At 37.7% G+C, this 15,870-nt stretch overlaps 1 protein-coding gene across 5 annotated transcripts in view; it reads left to right on the top strand.

Annotated features, from left to right (window-relative positions):
* The window catches only part of TASP1 (taspase 1), a 79,549-nt gene that overhangs the window by 53,862 nt on the left and 9,817 nt on the right, over nt 1–15,870 (top strand). For 4 of the 5 annotated variants that reach the window (XM_027653905.1, XM_027653902.1, XM_027653900.1 and 1 more), the window contains 3 exons: nt 157–267; nt 10,565–10,675; nt 14,356–14,429. In XM_027653905.1, coding sequence (XP_027509706.1) covers nt 157–267; nt 10,565–10,675; nt 14,356–14,429 — 296 coding nt within the window. Of the gene's footprint in view, nt 1–156; nt 268–7,040; nt 7,225–10,564; nt 10,676–14,355; nt 14,430–15,870 lie in introns of those variants that run through there. The other variant, XM_027653903.1, reaches the window with a different exon arrangement.

Raw genomic sequence — 15,870 nt, 5'->3', positions numbered from 1 at the left:
AGAAATATTGCAGAAGCTTGTCATATGCCTTGCTATGAAGGAAACGTCCTTATTTTTTGTAATCACAGCCAGATTAACGTAATGTTATAAATTAATGACAGTTTCTTCATAGTGACACCTATATTTTGACTATTCCCAATCTTAATGTGTTTTTAGGTTGTGGAGAGCACCTTGTCCGAACCATACTGGCCAGAGAATGTTCATGTGCTTTGCAAACAGAAGATGCCCACCAAGCTCTCCTAGAGACTATGCAAAACAAGTTTATTGGTAAGTATATGGTCCTCATTGCCTGAAAGTTGCCCAACATTGTTTAAAATGCAAGTAATGCTATTAAACAAAATTAAGACACTTATTTTTATGATTTCTGTTGAAGTCTTGTGTTGCAGTTGGCTTGGGATTTAGTGTTGTGTTACATCTGAAAAATGTTAAACTACAGAAGAATATTTTAGGAAATCTAAAGGAAAACCCTTGGAAATATCTCAATTGTTATGTGAGTCATAGGATACCCGGAGAGGTTTGAAGAAAGAATTTCCTGCCTGAATCATGGGGCTGTGGTGTACAATTGCATATTTTAGAATTGGTGGTTTTAGGAGCATTAGTAAAAATTATTCATCATGTTAACCCTTTTAAAAATAGCAGACCTCAAAACCATCTCATGTTCTAATTAAGTGCTTTAAACAGACAGATTCTGATTTGCTATCTACATGATGAGATTAATTTCTTGCAAAAGTGAAGTAGACTCCATTCAAAACCCAATTTTTTCCTTGATTAGAGAGAATTGCACAATCTGTGTTTAATTTCTTGTGAATATAGATCCTTTCTTCTTTCTTCAAGTTGTAATCCAAATACAAATTTGTCATTTTCACGTGTCATTTGTCATGTGTCATTTTCAAATATCCATGCAAGCTTGAACTTTTGAAAACAGCCTAGATTCCAATGAGGCTTCTGGCATGTATATTGATTTGCTCTGTCTTTATAGCCCTTAAAATTTTTGAAGCTTTAGAGTCCGCAGACAATTTTCACCTTCAAAATTTCTTGTGGACAACACAGTGTACGTCTTGTACACTGTGTTGCCAAAGCTCATTTTCATGGTATTTTAATTAGAGCTGAAAGAGGGACATGTGCACACCTTTTGGGGTCCCAGGGACTGATGCCCTTGGTCTTGGCAAGCAATGCATTGCAGTTTCTTTCTTTATGTTTATAATGTTGAATCCATGTTAAACTGTGCTTCTGACAACATTACATTTGACTGTTTGAGGGAAATCACTCTCACATTGGAAGGCTACACTTTATATTTTATATTATATTGTATATATATATCTCTGTGTATATATATATATAGTATATATATATTATATTGTATTTATGTATTCATTTCTAGGTGCTGTAAGAATGCAGAAAAACCTTAGTGTGTCTTGCCCAAAAAGATCCTAATCCAAGCAGCAAAAATTTAACTTTTTGTATTTAATCACTCCTTCCAGTGCACAGTGGCAAAAAATTAGGAATTTGTGTACCCAAGAGAAGCCTTTAGGAAGGAAACTTGTGATAACTTTGCTACTTTTTGTAGGTATTCTGTGAAATTGGCCTAACTTCAGGTGAGTCAGATCTTTAGTCCACACTCTCAAAATTTATTGTACTGTTTGTGGTAAGAGTACTTAAAAGGAAGCACTAACTGTACATATCTTTATAAAATTTCGTATTAGTACATACACACAAAAAATGGAAAGCAACTGATGAAGTAATTCATAGAAACTGGCTGATAAAAAACCAAAAAATCAAACTTTTTAGTTGAGGTGCCTTCTTTAAGTTGGTTTTCTCTGTTCTTTTTGGTGACAGTGAGCAAAAATGCAATTCTTCGTTTGCTGTTTAATGCAAACATGTTTTACCACCAGTTTGGATAGCAGATGTTTTCATTTTAAATGTTAACTGGCTACTATGTGATATATGCATTGTATTCTTTACTGGAAATGTAAAAATATTTCTGTTGGAGATAAGAACATATTAAATGTTGCTGAAGTTTTTGTTATACCTGAAGCTGTCAGTTGCAGAGAAAGAGGAGCTGCACAGACAGATACCAGGCTAACAGTGTGATGTCTTATTGCCTTGGGAAAACAGACTTATCCAAACAAAAGAAGGGAAAGTGAAAAGAATGAGAGACAGGATCAAATTAGTGCTTTTCATGATAAGAAAATTTGAAAAAGCTGCTTTGTAATTTTTCAAGTTTCATGTTTTAATTAGGGACAGACCTGGCTTGTATTTTCAGAAACTTATCGCTGCAAGCTTTGGTTGCCTGACAGCAGGAATGTGTAGTATCTGCTCAGTTGTACTTTGGGGCAGTGCTGATGTGGGGAAAAAGAAAGATGCAGCCTCTACTGTCCTGTGAATGAAAACTGATGGAGGAAGACTTCAAAATCCAGATATATCTTACTGTTTACATGTGACATAATACTGAGTTTGTAGCCAGTAGTCTAATTTTGGGGGATCTTGGCAATTCTGAAGATTCATAGGCAAACTGAAGAAGTGTGGGTTGAACAAGTGGACAGTGAGGTGGATTGAGACCTGGCTGAGTGGCACATCCCAGAGGGTTGTGATCAGTGGCAGAGAGTCCAGTTGGAGGCCTGTCAGTAGTGGTGCCCCCCAGGATTCTGTACTGGGCCCAGTACTATTTAAGTTGTTCTTTAATGACATGGATGAGGGGGTAGATGCCTCCTCAGCAAGTTCACTGATGACACAAAGGTGGGAGGACTGGCTGATACCCCAGAGAGCTGTTCTGCCCTTCAGAAGGACCTCGCAGGTTGCAGGGATGGGCAGAGGAGAACTGTCTGAAATGCAGCAAAGGCAAATGCAGGGTCCTGCACTTGGGGAGGAATAACCCAGACACCAGGACAGGCTAGGGGTGACATGCTGGGAAGCAGCTCTGCAGAGAAGGACCTGGGGATCCTGGTGGACAACAAGCTGTCCATGAGCCAGCAGTGTGTCCTGGGGGCCAAGAAGGCCAGTGGTGTCCTTGGGGGGCATTAGGAAGAGTGTTGCCAGTAGGTCGACAGAGGTGATCCTGCCCCTCTGCTCAGCCCTAGTGAGGCACATCTGAAGGGCTGTGTCCAGTTCTGGGCACCTCAGTACAAGAGAGACAGGGAGCTCCTGAAACAGGTCCACTGGAGGGCAAGGAGGATGACTGGGGGATTGGAACATCTCTCTTAGGAAGAAGGGCTGAGGGAGCTGGGGCTGTTCAGCCTTGAGAAGAGACAACTGAGAGGGGACCTCATCAATATGTATAAATATCTAAAGGGAGTGTGCCAAGAGAATGGAGCCAGGCTCTGCTCAGTGGTGCCAACCGCTAGAACAGGAGGCAGTGGGCAGAAACTGATGCACAGGAAGTTCCACCTGAACATGAGGAAGAACTTCTTTACTGTGTGAGTGACAGATTGCCCAGAGAGACTGTGGAATCTTCCCTCGCTGGAGAGACTCCAGAATCATCTGGAGGTAATCCTGTGCCATGTGCTCTAAGATAACCTTACTTGAGCAGGGAGGTGGGACCAGATGACCCACTGTGGTTCCTTCCAACCTGACCCATTCTGTGATTCTGTGAAAGCAAAGTTATGTCTGGCTAATACAGTGAAAGGATTGAAAATGTGCATTGTGCTTCAAACAATAGGCTTATACTAAACAGGATTTTTTTCCTGTGAATTTTCATAGACAAAGTGCTAGTTGATAGCTCAGGATGTTTGATGTGATGCAGGATTTCTTAATGTTGTGAAACAATAGGATCAAGTGGGCTGATAGACTCCTTGCTGGTTGCATGGATTCTTTTCTTGCCTTCCTTAAAGCCCTGTTTTGTGATCCTGTCATACTTTCACCAGAATTATAACGGACCAAGGCTGAAAAAAACTCAGCCTATAACAAAGCTGAGCTAGAATGTTTTGGTAGAAATCAAAATGTGCCTTATTTGTATAAGAGAGATGAACAGCTGATTTTGGCAGTTGCCACCAGATTGGTGCTTCCTGTTTACAGAACTCTCCGAGTGTCTGCGGAGCCCTGGGAATCTTTCCAGCTTGGGAATGCCTGGCTTAAACAGTGAGTGCTGCTTAAACAGCAGGTGATGAGCAAACTCATGTCAGATGTGCTTCTCTCATCCTTTCTCAGAGCCAGCTTACTATGGATAATGCACAACTGATGGTTGAATTGGAGGTGAGAGAAATTAAATTTAGATTTTTTTGTAAAGCGAACATGCTCCATATCTTTAGTCAAAGAGCACAGAAGGCTTGGTTCTCAGTTGAAGAATGGTGTTCTGTAAACACAAATACCTTCCAAACAGGAGAACAGAGGATTTGGTTACTCATCATTCCTTTCAAATGCAGCCAAGTTTGCGGAATGTAGACTTAGAGTAAACTTAGAGTAAACGTTTGTGTCATCTCACTGGCGGGAAATGTGGGCTTTTAACAATGGCAGTGTTACCAATTGTGCTTTAAAGCTTCTTATAAGGTATTAGGAAATAACGAGCTGAAAGAAATAGTTAGAACCTGATATTTGTTCTTTCCTTAATGGAAATATGCTTCTCTATTCTTGTATTTTTTAAATTGTGTTTCAGTTGACAAATGAGCAAAGTCTGCAGAAAGGTAATAGCAGAAGGATAACGCTGAAACTTTCTTTTTAGAAATTTAGTGTCAAATTCTTCTCTTCTGAGCAGGAGTTTGGACAGTTAGGAATCATAGAATACGAATTTCCTGATAATTAGTTATGCTTGTTGGGGAGGAAAAAGCCTCAAACTTTACCAGTTACAAGACTACCAGTGACTGGCATTGCACAGTGTTATTGTTACTTTATATTTTGGTGCTGCATCACTCTAAGCCTAGTAGTATCCTTTGTGGTTTTGTAACAGAGGAAGCAAGTTATGGAAGGGTTTTTATGCTTCTCCATGACACAGAGGAGAAGATTTGAGAAGAGAATGAGGTGATCCTGAAGTTTCATATAACCTATTTTATTTCACAAGTTTGTATTTGATGATAGATAGAATCTACCATCTTCATTATCTGTACAATCTTCATTATCTGTATAATCAAACCACCCAGAAACTTAACACAACATTGTGATGTTACACAAGGATTTGTCTAGGTCCTTCCTGCCTGTGCTTCTCTGTGTCAGGAGCATTAGGGTTTTATTGGTCAGTGGTATCCTCTAGTATTTAATTTATTTAATTATTTAACCCTGTAAAGTTTTAAGTGCAGGTGCTTTCACTTGCAGCTTCTTTAAAAATTCTAAATAGATGTTTTAACTTATTGTGAAATATAAAGGCCTCTGCTTTCAGACAGCTTGTGCTTAAACATTTAGCAAATAATGGTGCATGAAATTAAAAGCAGGCTTTGTTTAGCGCTTCTTATATTCCTCTGATGTTTATTTCAGTTGTTACCTTGGAGTCTAGTGGGATAGAAAGCAGAAACAGAGTGGCAAACAGCTTCACTTTCAGCACATTTTGTACACAAAGCCTACAAAGTGTAGGTGATCTATAGATTGTTGTCCTGATAAAGTCTAAATTTTCCTCACACTGCAGCGTGAGGAGGTTTAGAACTGTTTAGCTGTTAAAACTGGGGGATGCTGAAGCACTTAATTGGTTGCACCACCCCACAGTCAGTGTTGAGACCAAAGTCTTAAGCCTTTGAAAGCTCATGTAAACAACGGAGCTGGTAATGGTTTCTCTGCTGTGGAAGAGTATGAATGGAAAACATCTGATGAGCAGCTGGTTCGTCCTTCAGCTGGGTCAGTGTAAATAAAACACTTCTCTTACAGCTTGGTGTCAAACCTGTGCTAGAGTGGATCAGTGCAGTAGCTACAAATGGGGAAAAAAGGCACAGGATCTGAGGGGAACCACTCACATGGATCGCCTGCTCTGGAGGAAGCAATGGGAGAGAGGTGTAATGGAGAAGAGATGTCAAAGAAAAAGTGTTTTTCACTTGTAGCTGTAGTTCCTCCAGAGCAAGGGTGAATGTTGAAACCATTATTTACTTTAACACTCCTGAAATCTGTAAGTTCTATCCCTGGTCAGCAGCTGAACCTGGGTCGTGGTGTTCGGTTTTGGTTGCTCTTGCAGATGGAATCAGTGAACGTGGAGTTGCTCTGAAGACTGTTTACTTCTTTTTAAGAGACGATTACTGAATATTAATGAAGTACAAAATATATAAACAAAAACTTTTTAATGCTTTCTATATGTCAGGTAGCAATAACAGAATAGTTGAGCTTTGAAGGAGGGAACTGTGTTCTGTAAAATACAATTTTGTGACTGGGGGAGCTGAGGATTAAGCCAAAACTAGTGAAATATGGATTTTGTTTGGTTTTTCCTACCCCTTTCATCTGATATGGCCAGTCAGTGCTCGCATTATTAGTTAATGCTGCAGTTGAAGTTCTACTTTGGATTTTTTGTGCCACATTCCTCAGTGGAATGCCAGTGTAACTGGGAAAGGAACAATGGCTTTCATGAGAGTTAAAAGGGTATTAGAAGCCCCAGGTTTTTGTAGTGTTGCCATTAGTACGCTATTAGATCAAAGATTTGTCTAGCAATTCTATTTTATTGCAGTGGAAAACAATATTTTTGGCTAGCAGGCATATTTTGATTTTTATTTTACTGAATTTTTAATTTGTACAGCAAGATCTATCATTCTGAAGAGTACAGGGAGAACAAAAATGGTGTAGGAGTGTGGGAGCTAGATCACTTTTTCCTTCTAATGAGAAACCATTCTACCCTTAATATATGTGGCAGTATTTCAGTCGCACCTTTTCTCGTCCTCTAGAAATACTAATTAAATACAAGGTATATGAAAAAATGTCATTACCTATATTGTTATTTTTTACAGAAGTCTGCACTATTATTTCTTTTTCTCAATGGGTTGACTGTAGAAAAATGAGTTTTAGACCTAAATTAATGAAATATGTTCTTAACCTTTGAATTCACAGTGTTTTGAGAACACTCAGATTAATTCCTATGTACAGTGGATAGATTCTGTGTAGAAATAAAGTATAGTACTGCTTTTGTATTGTTATTTTTACAGATTTAATGATGGATGCATTGCATTCAGCTGTCTGGAATTTTGCTTACCATAGACCTCCTAATATGCACTGTATTGCTGTGTTAACATACACTCGTCAGCATAATTGTAATCCTCAGTAGTAAGTTTGCATATCCAGAAAGATCTTTGTTTAAAAAAGTTAATATATTTGAATCCCTCTTTTAACATTTTTGAAAAATGGCTTTAACTGGAAAATAAAATACTTTCTCTGTTTTAAAGAATGTACTGTTCAGTGTGTATTTAATTTGGCTTAGAGGCTGATTTTTAAGAGAGGAGAAACAGTCTGAATTTACTATAATGTAGAATACTGTAATATTATTACTCTAGTCAAGTGGATTTTACTGACACTGTTCTGAGATTGATTCCCCACAACTTCACCAGTGAATTGGAGACAACACACTCTATTGTTGCTGATTTCGTACTGAGATGGTTTAGCTGATGTTCTTTTTTCAGACTTTCCCCACCTTTCCAGAATGATGTTCATTCTGGAGGTGATGATAAAATGGTGTAGAAGAGCCAAAGGGCAGCAGTGCTGTGATTTTTGTCTGTAGGAGAGAGTATGCATCCCATCATCTTTGCTTTGTTTGCATAACACAAACTGTTAAGACATCTGGTTCAATATTCCATTCAAATGACCCACTGCAAGTAATTTTAAACCATTTTACCCATCTCTGTCTCACCCCAGTACTACTGGTAAGGTCAGTTCTTACTGAGTTAGTGCAGCATGACCTGGTTTCATGTGTCATAACCAACATTTACCCTTACTCCAAGGGCCCAACTTGTGTCATTCCTAAAGAAGTCAGTGTCTTACTCATCTGGTGTGTTTTATGAGTGCTGAAGTTAAAACTTTTGTCCCACTTTTAACATGTGCAGTGCTATTAAATTACTCCTCTTCTGGAGTTTTCTAGTTGAAATAACGGTAGGGTGACAGTGTACTTCAGCTGAATTAATACAGCCAGTTTTTCTAGGTTTTGAGTGTTTAGCATGGATTTCAAAGCCTTTGACTTTTTTGGACTGATAGTAAAGCTTCCATGGTGCAAAATCATTGAAGGAAGTCTTGATTCAGAAAAAACTGTGTACGTATTTAGGGCAATACAGTGCCCACCATGTTTAATGTCAATAAATAAATGCTATTTATGCTGACAGAACTGGGGTTCTCATGACAATAGTTGTGCACGTAGAGGTAGAGCATCTCTTTGGATGAACCTGTAAGCTCAAGACTTTGTCTAGTGTGCTTGAAGCTCCAGTTTTAAATTTTTTATTTAAACCCTCTTTTAAAATAAGTCTCACAAAACACATGCTTTGAGTGGTTGCTGTCTTTTTTATTCTGTGTTTCACTGAAGGTGAGTGTTTTGTTCTTGCACCAAAATTCCTGTAAAAATGAAAGAATTCTGATGACAATGTAGTGCTACGTATTTTCCTGCAGACTCTCTGAATGGAAAGAAATATACTGCTGAGTCTTCTCTTAAGATTTAAAAAGAGCATGTGCAAGTTATTCAGATTAGTGAAAATTTGTGATGATGGCACATAGTTGATAAAATACTGGAAAAATATGTGATTGGCTTATTTACAAGCTTTTCTTTCATTTGTTCTTTTCAGAGGGTGGGAGAAAGAAACCCCTAAAAAAATGATTAATCAAATGCAAGCATTTCTAGAAGAAGACTTCAGTGGCACCAAGTCTATAATCAGTAGTTACTGTCTGGTTTTGTGTGCATTCACTCAGTTTTAGTGTTTTGCTGTGGCCTTAGATATGTACTGTGTTTGCTGGCTGTGTTCTGCTGAAGTAGAACATTTTTAACGATTCTAACTTAAAAAATGATTAGTATTTTTCACTACAACCTTGAAAGCATCTTTCTCAGCCCTTGAAAGAGGAGGAGAAGCTGCTTATTGAAAAACAAACCGAACCTTTTTCTTTCTCTTTGCAATGACTTTTCACTACAGCAAGGCTTAGAGCCTAAATTATTTGTGCAGTAGAGTGTAAAATTAGGTCTGCAGACCAAGTTTGGGTTAAGACACTGTCTTTGAAGTACCTGAGTTTCTGAAGTAAAGATTAAAGAATGCATGTCCCCTATGAAGAAAACCACTTTTTTTTTTTTTTTTTAATTCATTTGCTTGCAGAAATCATGTTATATCAGCCAGCACTTGGTTGGTGCAGTGAAAGTATATCATTAGCACCTTGGAAAGCATGGAGTGAAAGGTTTTGATTTGGGTGGTAAAACTCTTTACAAGTTCCCAGGCCTCGCCCTTATATTTTAACCAGACATATTTTCCTGTTTTGTTATCTATTCCCTTATCAGGGGCTGGATTCTTGGTTCACAGGGGTTTGGTCACAGTCCCGAATGAGTAATACAGGAGGTGTGACTGGTACCTAATAATAGTTCTTGTACAAAGCAAGTGCTGCTTTAAAGATAATGTCTGTTTGCATTAGATCAAATAAGACATTACTTGTAATTTTATTATTTATTTATTATTTTCCTGAAATGTGGGCTTCTGTTGTAATGACCACCTTATATCACTTTTGAATGCGGCTGCTCTTATTTTGAGAGAAAAGACGATAAAGTTTTAGTTTTCCTTATGGCAAAGCTTGAAGTTGGTTTTTATTGGGCTGTTTTGCTGTTGTTATTTGCATTAAAGGAGTAATTTTAATCATACAAATAGCTGTGGGCAAGTTAAAGGAGTCTTATGAGAAGATCTGCTCTAAAGTTCTTGTGGCCAGCAAATTACAGTGTCTGCGCACAAGGCGTGGTATACTAATTTGTTTAAAAGAAAGTAATCAAAAAGAATTATATGAAATGCCTGTTGCAATTGTATGCTCAATTTTGAATCACAGTGTATTGCAAATGTGTGACAAGGATCTCAATGGGCTTAAGTGTAAGAACTTGATTAGTTTCATTGCTCAAGACATTTTAAGTTGTTTATAAATTACACCATTGTTTCCACGTTCAAAACTATAGGAATCTTATTTCGAATTACAAACCAGAGAAAGAATACTTAGACTCGATTCAACTAACTTGAAAAATTTTCCAGCTTCTGATAGATGTTTTGTATTGTATGTCTTAAATTAACAACAGAAAAGCCACTCTAAAAAGTAGGATATGTTTTGGCTTTCTGCTCATATTCATAAAACAGGAAGGAAGACATACAACAGTTTGATGGTGTCTCTGTACAAAGGGCTTTAAATTGGGGGGAAATGAATAAACTGTAAAAATGACCCAGATTTGCTTGATATTTTCCATATGTGACCATCTTTATATTAATTTTAGTACAGAAAGAACTAAATATTGAGCTAATTTTTTTTCAACTTGACACTCTGTTTTTCATTGTTACACCTTCCTTGATCCATGAAAAAATGGGTTTACCCTCACAAATGCAATTTCCAATGTGTTTGTTTTATTCCATGTAGCTCTTTTACCTTTTTTTTTTTTTGATTACTGGTAGATTAGTAGATTACAATGTAGAAAATCATTCATTAGAAACAAATAATTCTCCCCACCAATTTTGCCCAGGTTCCCCTTTTCTAGCCAATGAAGATGGTGTGCTCGGAGGGGTGATAGTCCTTCGGTCTTGCAGGTGTTCAGCAGAGCCTGAATCATCCCAGGAAAAACCAACTTTACTAGGTAAGAAATCCTTCTTCATCTTTCCCTGAGCTAGGTGCTAACTCAAAGTGAAAGGTGAAGTAAAAACTGCCTGTGCATGTTCACCAGTGTTTTAAAGCCACAGAGAAAACAAAAAGGAATTGAATTGGAAATGATAAAAATCTGGACAGCGAAATAGGGAACAAACAAGGCTAATCTTACTAAAACCGTGGAAAAGAGTGTTCTTTCTGACTTGTTATTTCTAAGCAGAGTTGTGATTTGGAGCGTTCTGTAGGATCCTTCTAAAACCATGGCACAGAAATGAGTTGCTTGTGGCAAGGTAGGATATGTTCCTCATAGGAAAAGTTGCATTTTTAGGTGAGGGTAATACATATGACTGTTTACTGCTTCTCAGTGTTTTAAAGGCTAAAAGTGCTTTCTTAAAAGTTCCTCGTTCCTCATTTTGCAGGACAAAATGTGAAAATTTGGAGGATACACTTAAAATTTGGAAGGGAAGTTGTTTTATGTTAAAAATCCTTTGTATTGCCCAGGAAAACCTGCTCAGATAAGTCACAGTTTACTGTTTGCATTTGCACCCGCCAGGAGTGTTTGCTGCTCATGTTGGGATCAGCAGGAAACTGTACTTTGCCTCCACCAGTATGTGTGGTTAAAAAGGGCTTTATAACCCTTCAGCCCTGTTTCTGCCCTGGAAATGCAACCCTCATCTCCCTCAGTGCTTTACAGCAGAACAAGTGTATTACAGAACACTGCCATGTGGTTTTTCTGGGAGAAACACCTAAAAAACCCCAAAGGCTGCACATTATGAGCAGAGCTGGGTAGAAATACAACCGAGAGACAGTAAAACCTCTTTAAGGGAAGGAATTTGGGACTGAATTACTTCAGGCTGACACTTGTGCCATCTCCTTTCCTGTGGTGCTCCTCAGATGTGGGCGTGTGTGTCTGATCATGCTGTTAGGTCACATCGACCTATCTAATAAGTATTTGTGTTCTGTAACCGGAATTTCAGTGTTTTTCCTTTGTATAATACTCTGCTTTATTATTATTTGCTCAACTGTGACATCAATCTAGTGGAAAAGCATCCTGCAACATAAATTCTGCCCTTAAAAAAGGGTTAAGAAAATGAAAATGCAAGTTTAAGTCAGAACAAACAAGATCAACTTAACCTTCAGTTTCTTACGTTTGGAAGTGAGAGAATTTTTTTCTGTTCATTTAATGTTCGTCATTCACGTAAGAGAACGTGTTCTATTAATGGAAGTTTGGCATTTTTTCCTCAAAAATTAACGAAGAAAATGCCCATATGTGGTACATCATAAGTAAAGACTATTTATCCATTGATTCTTTGTTTTCTTTCCACTGAAATAAGATTCAGGTAAACTGTAGCACAGTATTTTTTCTGTACCACAGACATTTCCTGAGTTACTGCACAACTAAACATATGTAGTATTTGTGTTGCTTATACTGAAAAGAAGTTGGTTAATACTAAAAAATTTAGTGTATGGAATAAGGAAATCTCATGTCTTTGTTACAGGGATCATATTTTTTATTTCCTTTTTTTTAATATTGAAACAAATTGCAAGGAAATGATTTATTAAATGGTTGAAAATATACTTACCTGAAGACATTTCACACGTAATTCATAATTTTCATTGTAGTTCCACTGCTTGTAATAACTAACAATAACCATGGCTCATACAGGATACCTTGGTGGATAATAGAGAAGGAGAAAATTATTAAAATTGTAAAATACTATATCTAGAGAAGGCAGACCTGTTCCTCAGCTTCTCAAAAGTGAATGATAAGATTAAATTTCTCTCCAAAAAATAAATGCTTTCACTGGCAGTTGACCCTTCAGGGTGTCAGGGAGAAGTTGGCCTCACTGAATGCCCTACCATTACACTAAATATGTTTCTCTGTCTGAAAGCTTTTGACTAACCTTTGGTGATACCAGCCCTGAATCTATTACGGGGGAGCAAAGCCCAAACCTCAGTGAAGTTCATTTTTCTTTTATGATGGTATCTACATATCTGTCAGAATCTTCAAGTCTAAACTTTGATCTCCTACTGGGGGTTAATTGCTATGCAAGGAGAAGTGGTTCAAAGCAGGAGTGTGCTCAGCACACTGTGACCTTCCCCAGCCATCTTAAAGGAACATGAGGAATAGGAAGGAGTAAGAGTTTTAAACCCATCTAATGATGCTTTTTGCAGTCGCTCTCAAAAGAAGTATATGGAAATGTCTATTCGTGGCATCCTGTGTAATTCATGTAAGACACTCTTGTAATCCAGAGGAGAAATTTATATTTCACTGCATTTTTTAACCTTTTACAGAATTCTGGGTAATGCCCTGAATTCTGATCAACTGTTCTTTCTTTTTCCCCCTTCCAAATTATGTACTTCATGAACACAGAGAAAAATGACCAAGAAAACCGTGTGGCAATTTATAAAGCTCCAGTGACTGAGAGCTGAACATATGAATAATGTGCTTTTACTCTGAATTTGTGTTGCAAATTCAGTAGGAGTATGTGTGTGTGAAAAGATAACTGTGTATGTGTCAGGGAATTAAAGATCACTGGAATGGACTGTTAAATAATTGATAAATCAGGCCACTTTCAGACTTCTGGACAACACCTCACTGCATTAACAGGCATTAACAGCACATGTGAGCAGTGATTCATTATCACTGCAAACACAACAGTTGGTCTTTAACCAACAGTTTGTTAGTTTATATCCTAAATTAGCTGTGAGTGCAGTCCCAGAGACCTGAGGCTGTATGGCTGGTGCTGGGGGTCCACGTGATCAGATCTGAGAGTGCTTTGATAGGGAAGACAAAATCAAAATGATCTTGTTTCTTCTCCGTCTTTCTTTTCCTCTCTTACCTTTGGTGCTCCTTAAGCTCTCCACAAAGGAAGGGGGTGATTGCATGTGCTGTTGTAATTCAGGATACTTTTGGATCCAGATCTTGCTCTAATTTTGCCAGGAGTCTTTCTTACTTATTGTGTAGTGTTGCTCTGCTTCCCTCAGACGCCTCTCCTGCTTTTTCTGCAGGATAGTTTGGCTTTCACCAGATGTCTTTTCCTGCCTGCTTTATATCTTCAGCTCCCATATTGCAGGCTTGACTACTTCTACATGTTTTCCTGTATCTTACTTGTGCAGCTAAACCACAAATCTCCATTTAGCCATTGGTAGTTATATACTATGTATATATTTATGCTCAGTTCTGTGAAAAAGAAGCTTGTAACTGGCTATTCTGTTCACAGTGTGTCAATTCTACAGAATCCTTGTAGGCCATCTGTGTTTCTGCTGGTTTGGTGTGCTTTTGTCTGGATTCAAGGCAAGCAAATGAAAATTATATCAGCTTTTACTTTACAGTTGGAACAGTCACCTGCTTTAGAAATTAGTCCTATCTTTTAACTGCAATTTTTCATCTTGGAGGCTCCAGATCGTTGAAGTAACATTCTCATTCTGGGTATTAGTTCTGCAGTGTGCGACTGCAGATAGTGCAGGAAAATCTGGTTTGTTTGATAGCTGTTTCTTATGAGATTGACTTATGCTGGTAAGTAGTTTTCATTCTTCAAGTCTGCTCTTTGTCCTTTCCCAAGAGATATTTTAAGCTGTATTTGTTCCTCAAGATTCCAGTCTTGTTAAATTACGTCTTATATTTTAATCCAAGGCATTTTTTGTGACTTCTTGCATTTTCCTTTATAGTGGAATTTCTGTGGAGCCATACAACAGAGAGCATGTGTGTAGGATATATGTCTGCACAGGACGGCAAAGCTAAGGTAAGGCATGAGGAATAGGTTTTAATACATTAGAAAGAGTGCAGAAACTAAGGAGAATTTGAATTAATAACAATGAGATATGTAAGAAATTTCTATCTTTAATAGAGTGGGAAAAGTAATGGGTGCATAAGCAGTTAAATGTATCAATTGATTGGGCATTTCTAATTCCTTTTTTTTTTAATTACAGCAGTTAACAACCCTATGCTAACATATGTTTTATTCAGGATAAGGTGTCACAAACACATGTCCATTCCCTCTGCTGGCAGTAATTGTATTTGAATAACTTTATCCAGCTTGATTCAGTTTTACTGGCTATTTAGGGTGGTACTGTATTTTTCTGTGGGCATGTCTTCCTTCAGATAAAGCAATTGCACCATCTCATCAAGGAAGTTGTAAAACAAACTTCAAACAATTCCCAGAATAGCCTCTATGATAAATAATATGGATATTAGCATCCATGTTTTCAGTTTCTTGGGGCCTGATAATTTATTTTTAACAAAGGAAATAATATGTTAAACTTGAATTTAGCAATGGAAACTGGAAAATTCCTTAACATCAAGATCAAGGAGTAGAGATTAAGTAAGTGGATAAGCCGTCTATTCCTGGAAATGGAGCATTGAAGAGAGAAAAAGGTACTGCAGTGTAGCAAGTAGAGCATTTGGGAGAGGTGTTTGGACAATGAGAATGGACGTGGAGGAAGCTGCAAGCAAAGACAGAATCATAATTTCTGTAGACATTTATACATGTGCAGCCATAATCATTCAAGACTGAGAACGAAGAGTTCAGAACTAGTTAGAGGAAGGGGGGAATGAGCTGGAAGAAGTATCTGCTGAAGAAGAAAGTTTAGTCATCAACCATGGAGGGGGAGAGAACTACAAAACCCAAGCCCTTCTCTCTCTCTCTCTCTCTCTCTCTTATTTTTCTTTTTTTTCCCCCTGTATTTTCTGTATTTAATTTGAGAGATAAATACGAAGGAGTGTGTGAGCAAGGTAATCAAAGAATGTACAAAAGCAGAAAATCTACGTCAGATATTTTAAACAACAAAAAATGGTGTAACATGCTGTTTGAAGCACTGAGAATGGATGAGTTCATCCTCCTGGAGTAAAATGTGTAGGAAAAAAAACTAAGAATGCCCCATAAAGACAAAGATAACAAGCAGCTGGTTAAGGAAGTGCTGGTAGAGGTGTTAGTGAAGTATTTGCTTTCATAACTTATGTACAATTCTTTCCAGATAACTATTCATGGAAGAGAGTGTGATTTTACTTTTTTTCTTAATATTTATTTCAGATTTATTTGAAAAAAGCCCAAACTGAAGCTTAAAGTTCGGATTGAACTGAGAGAAACTAAAGCAAGCTCAGCTGCAGGTGTTCTAGTATTGGCTAGTTGGTTTTAAAATCATTGTCTGGTGTTTGCGGTTAAAGAAGAACTGTGAGATGTTAAA

The sequence above is a fragment of the Corapipo altera genome, unplaced genomic scaffold (assembly GCF_003945725.1).
Source record: "Corapipo altera isolate COAL_440 unplaced genomic scaffold, ASM394572v1 70, whole genome shotgun sequence".
Lineage (NCBI taxonomy): Eukaryota > Metazoa > Chordata > Aves > Passeriformes > Pipridae > Corapipo > Corapipo altera.
Note: the sequence above shows the minus strand (reverse complement) of the source record. Positions and strands in the feature narration are given on the sequence as shown.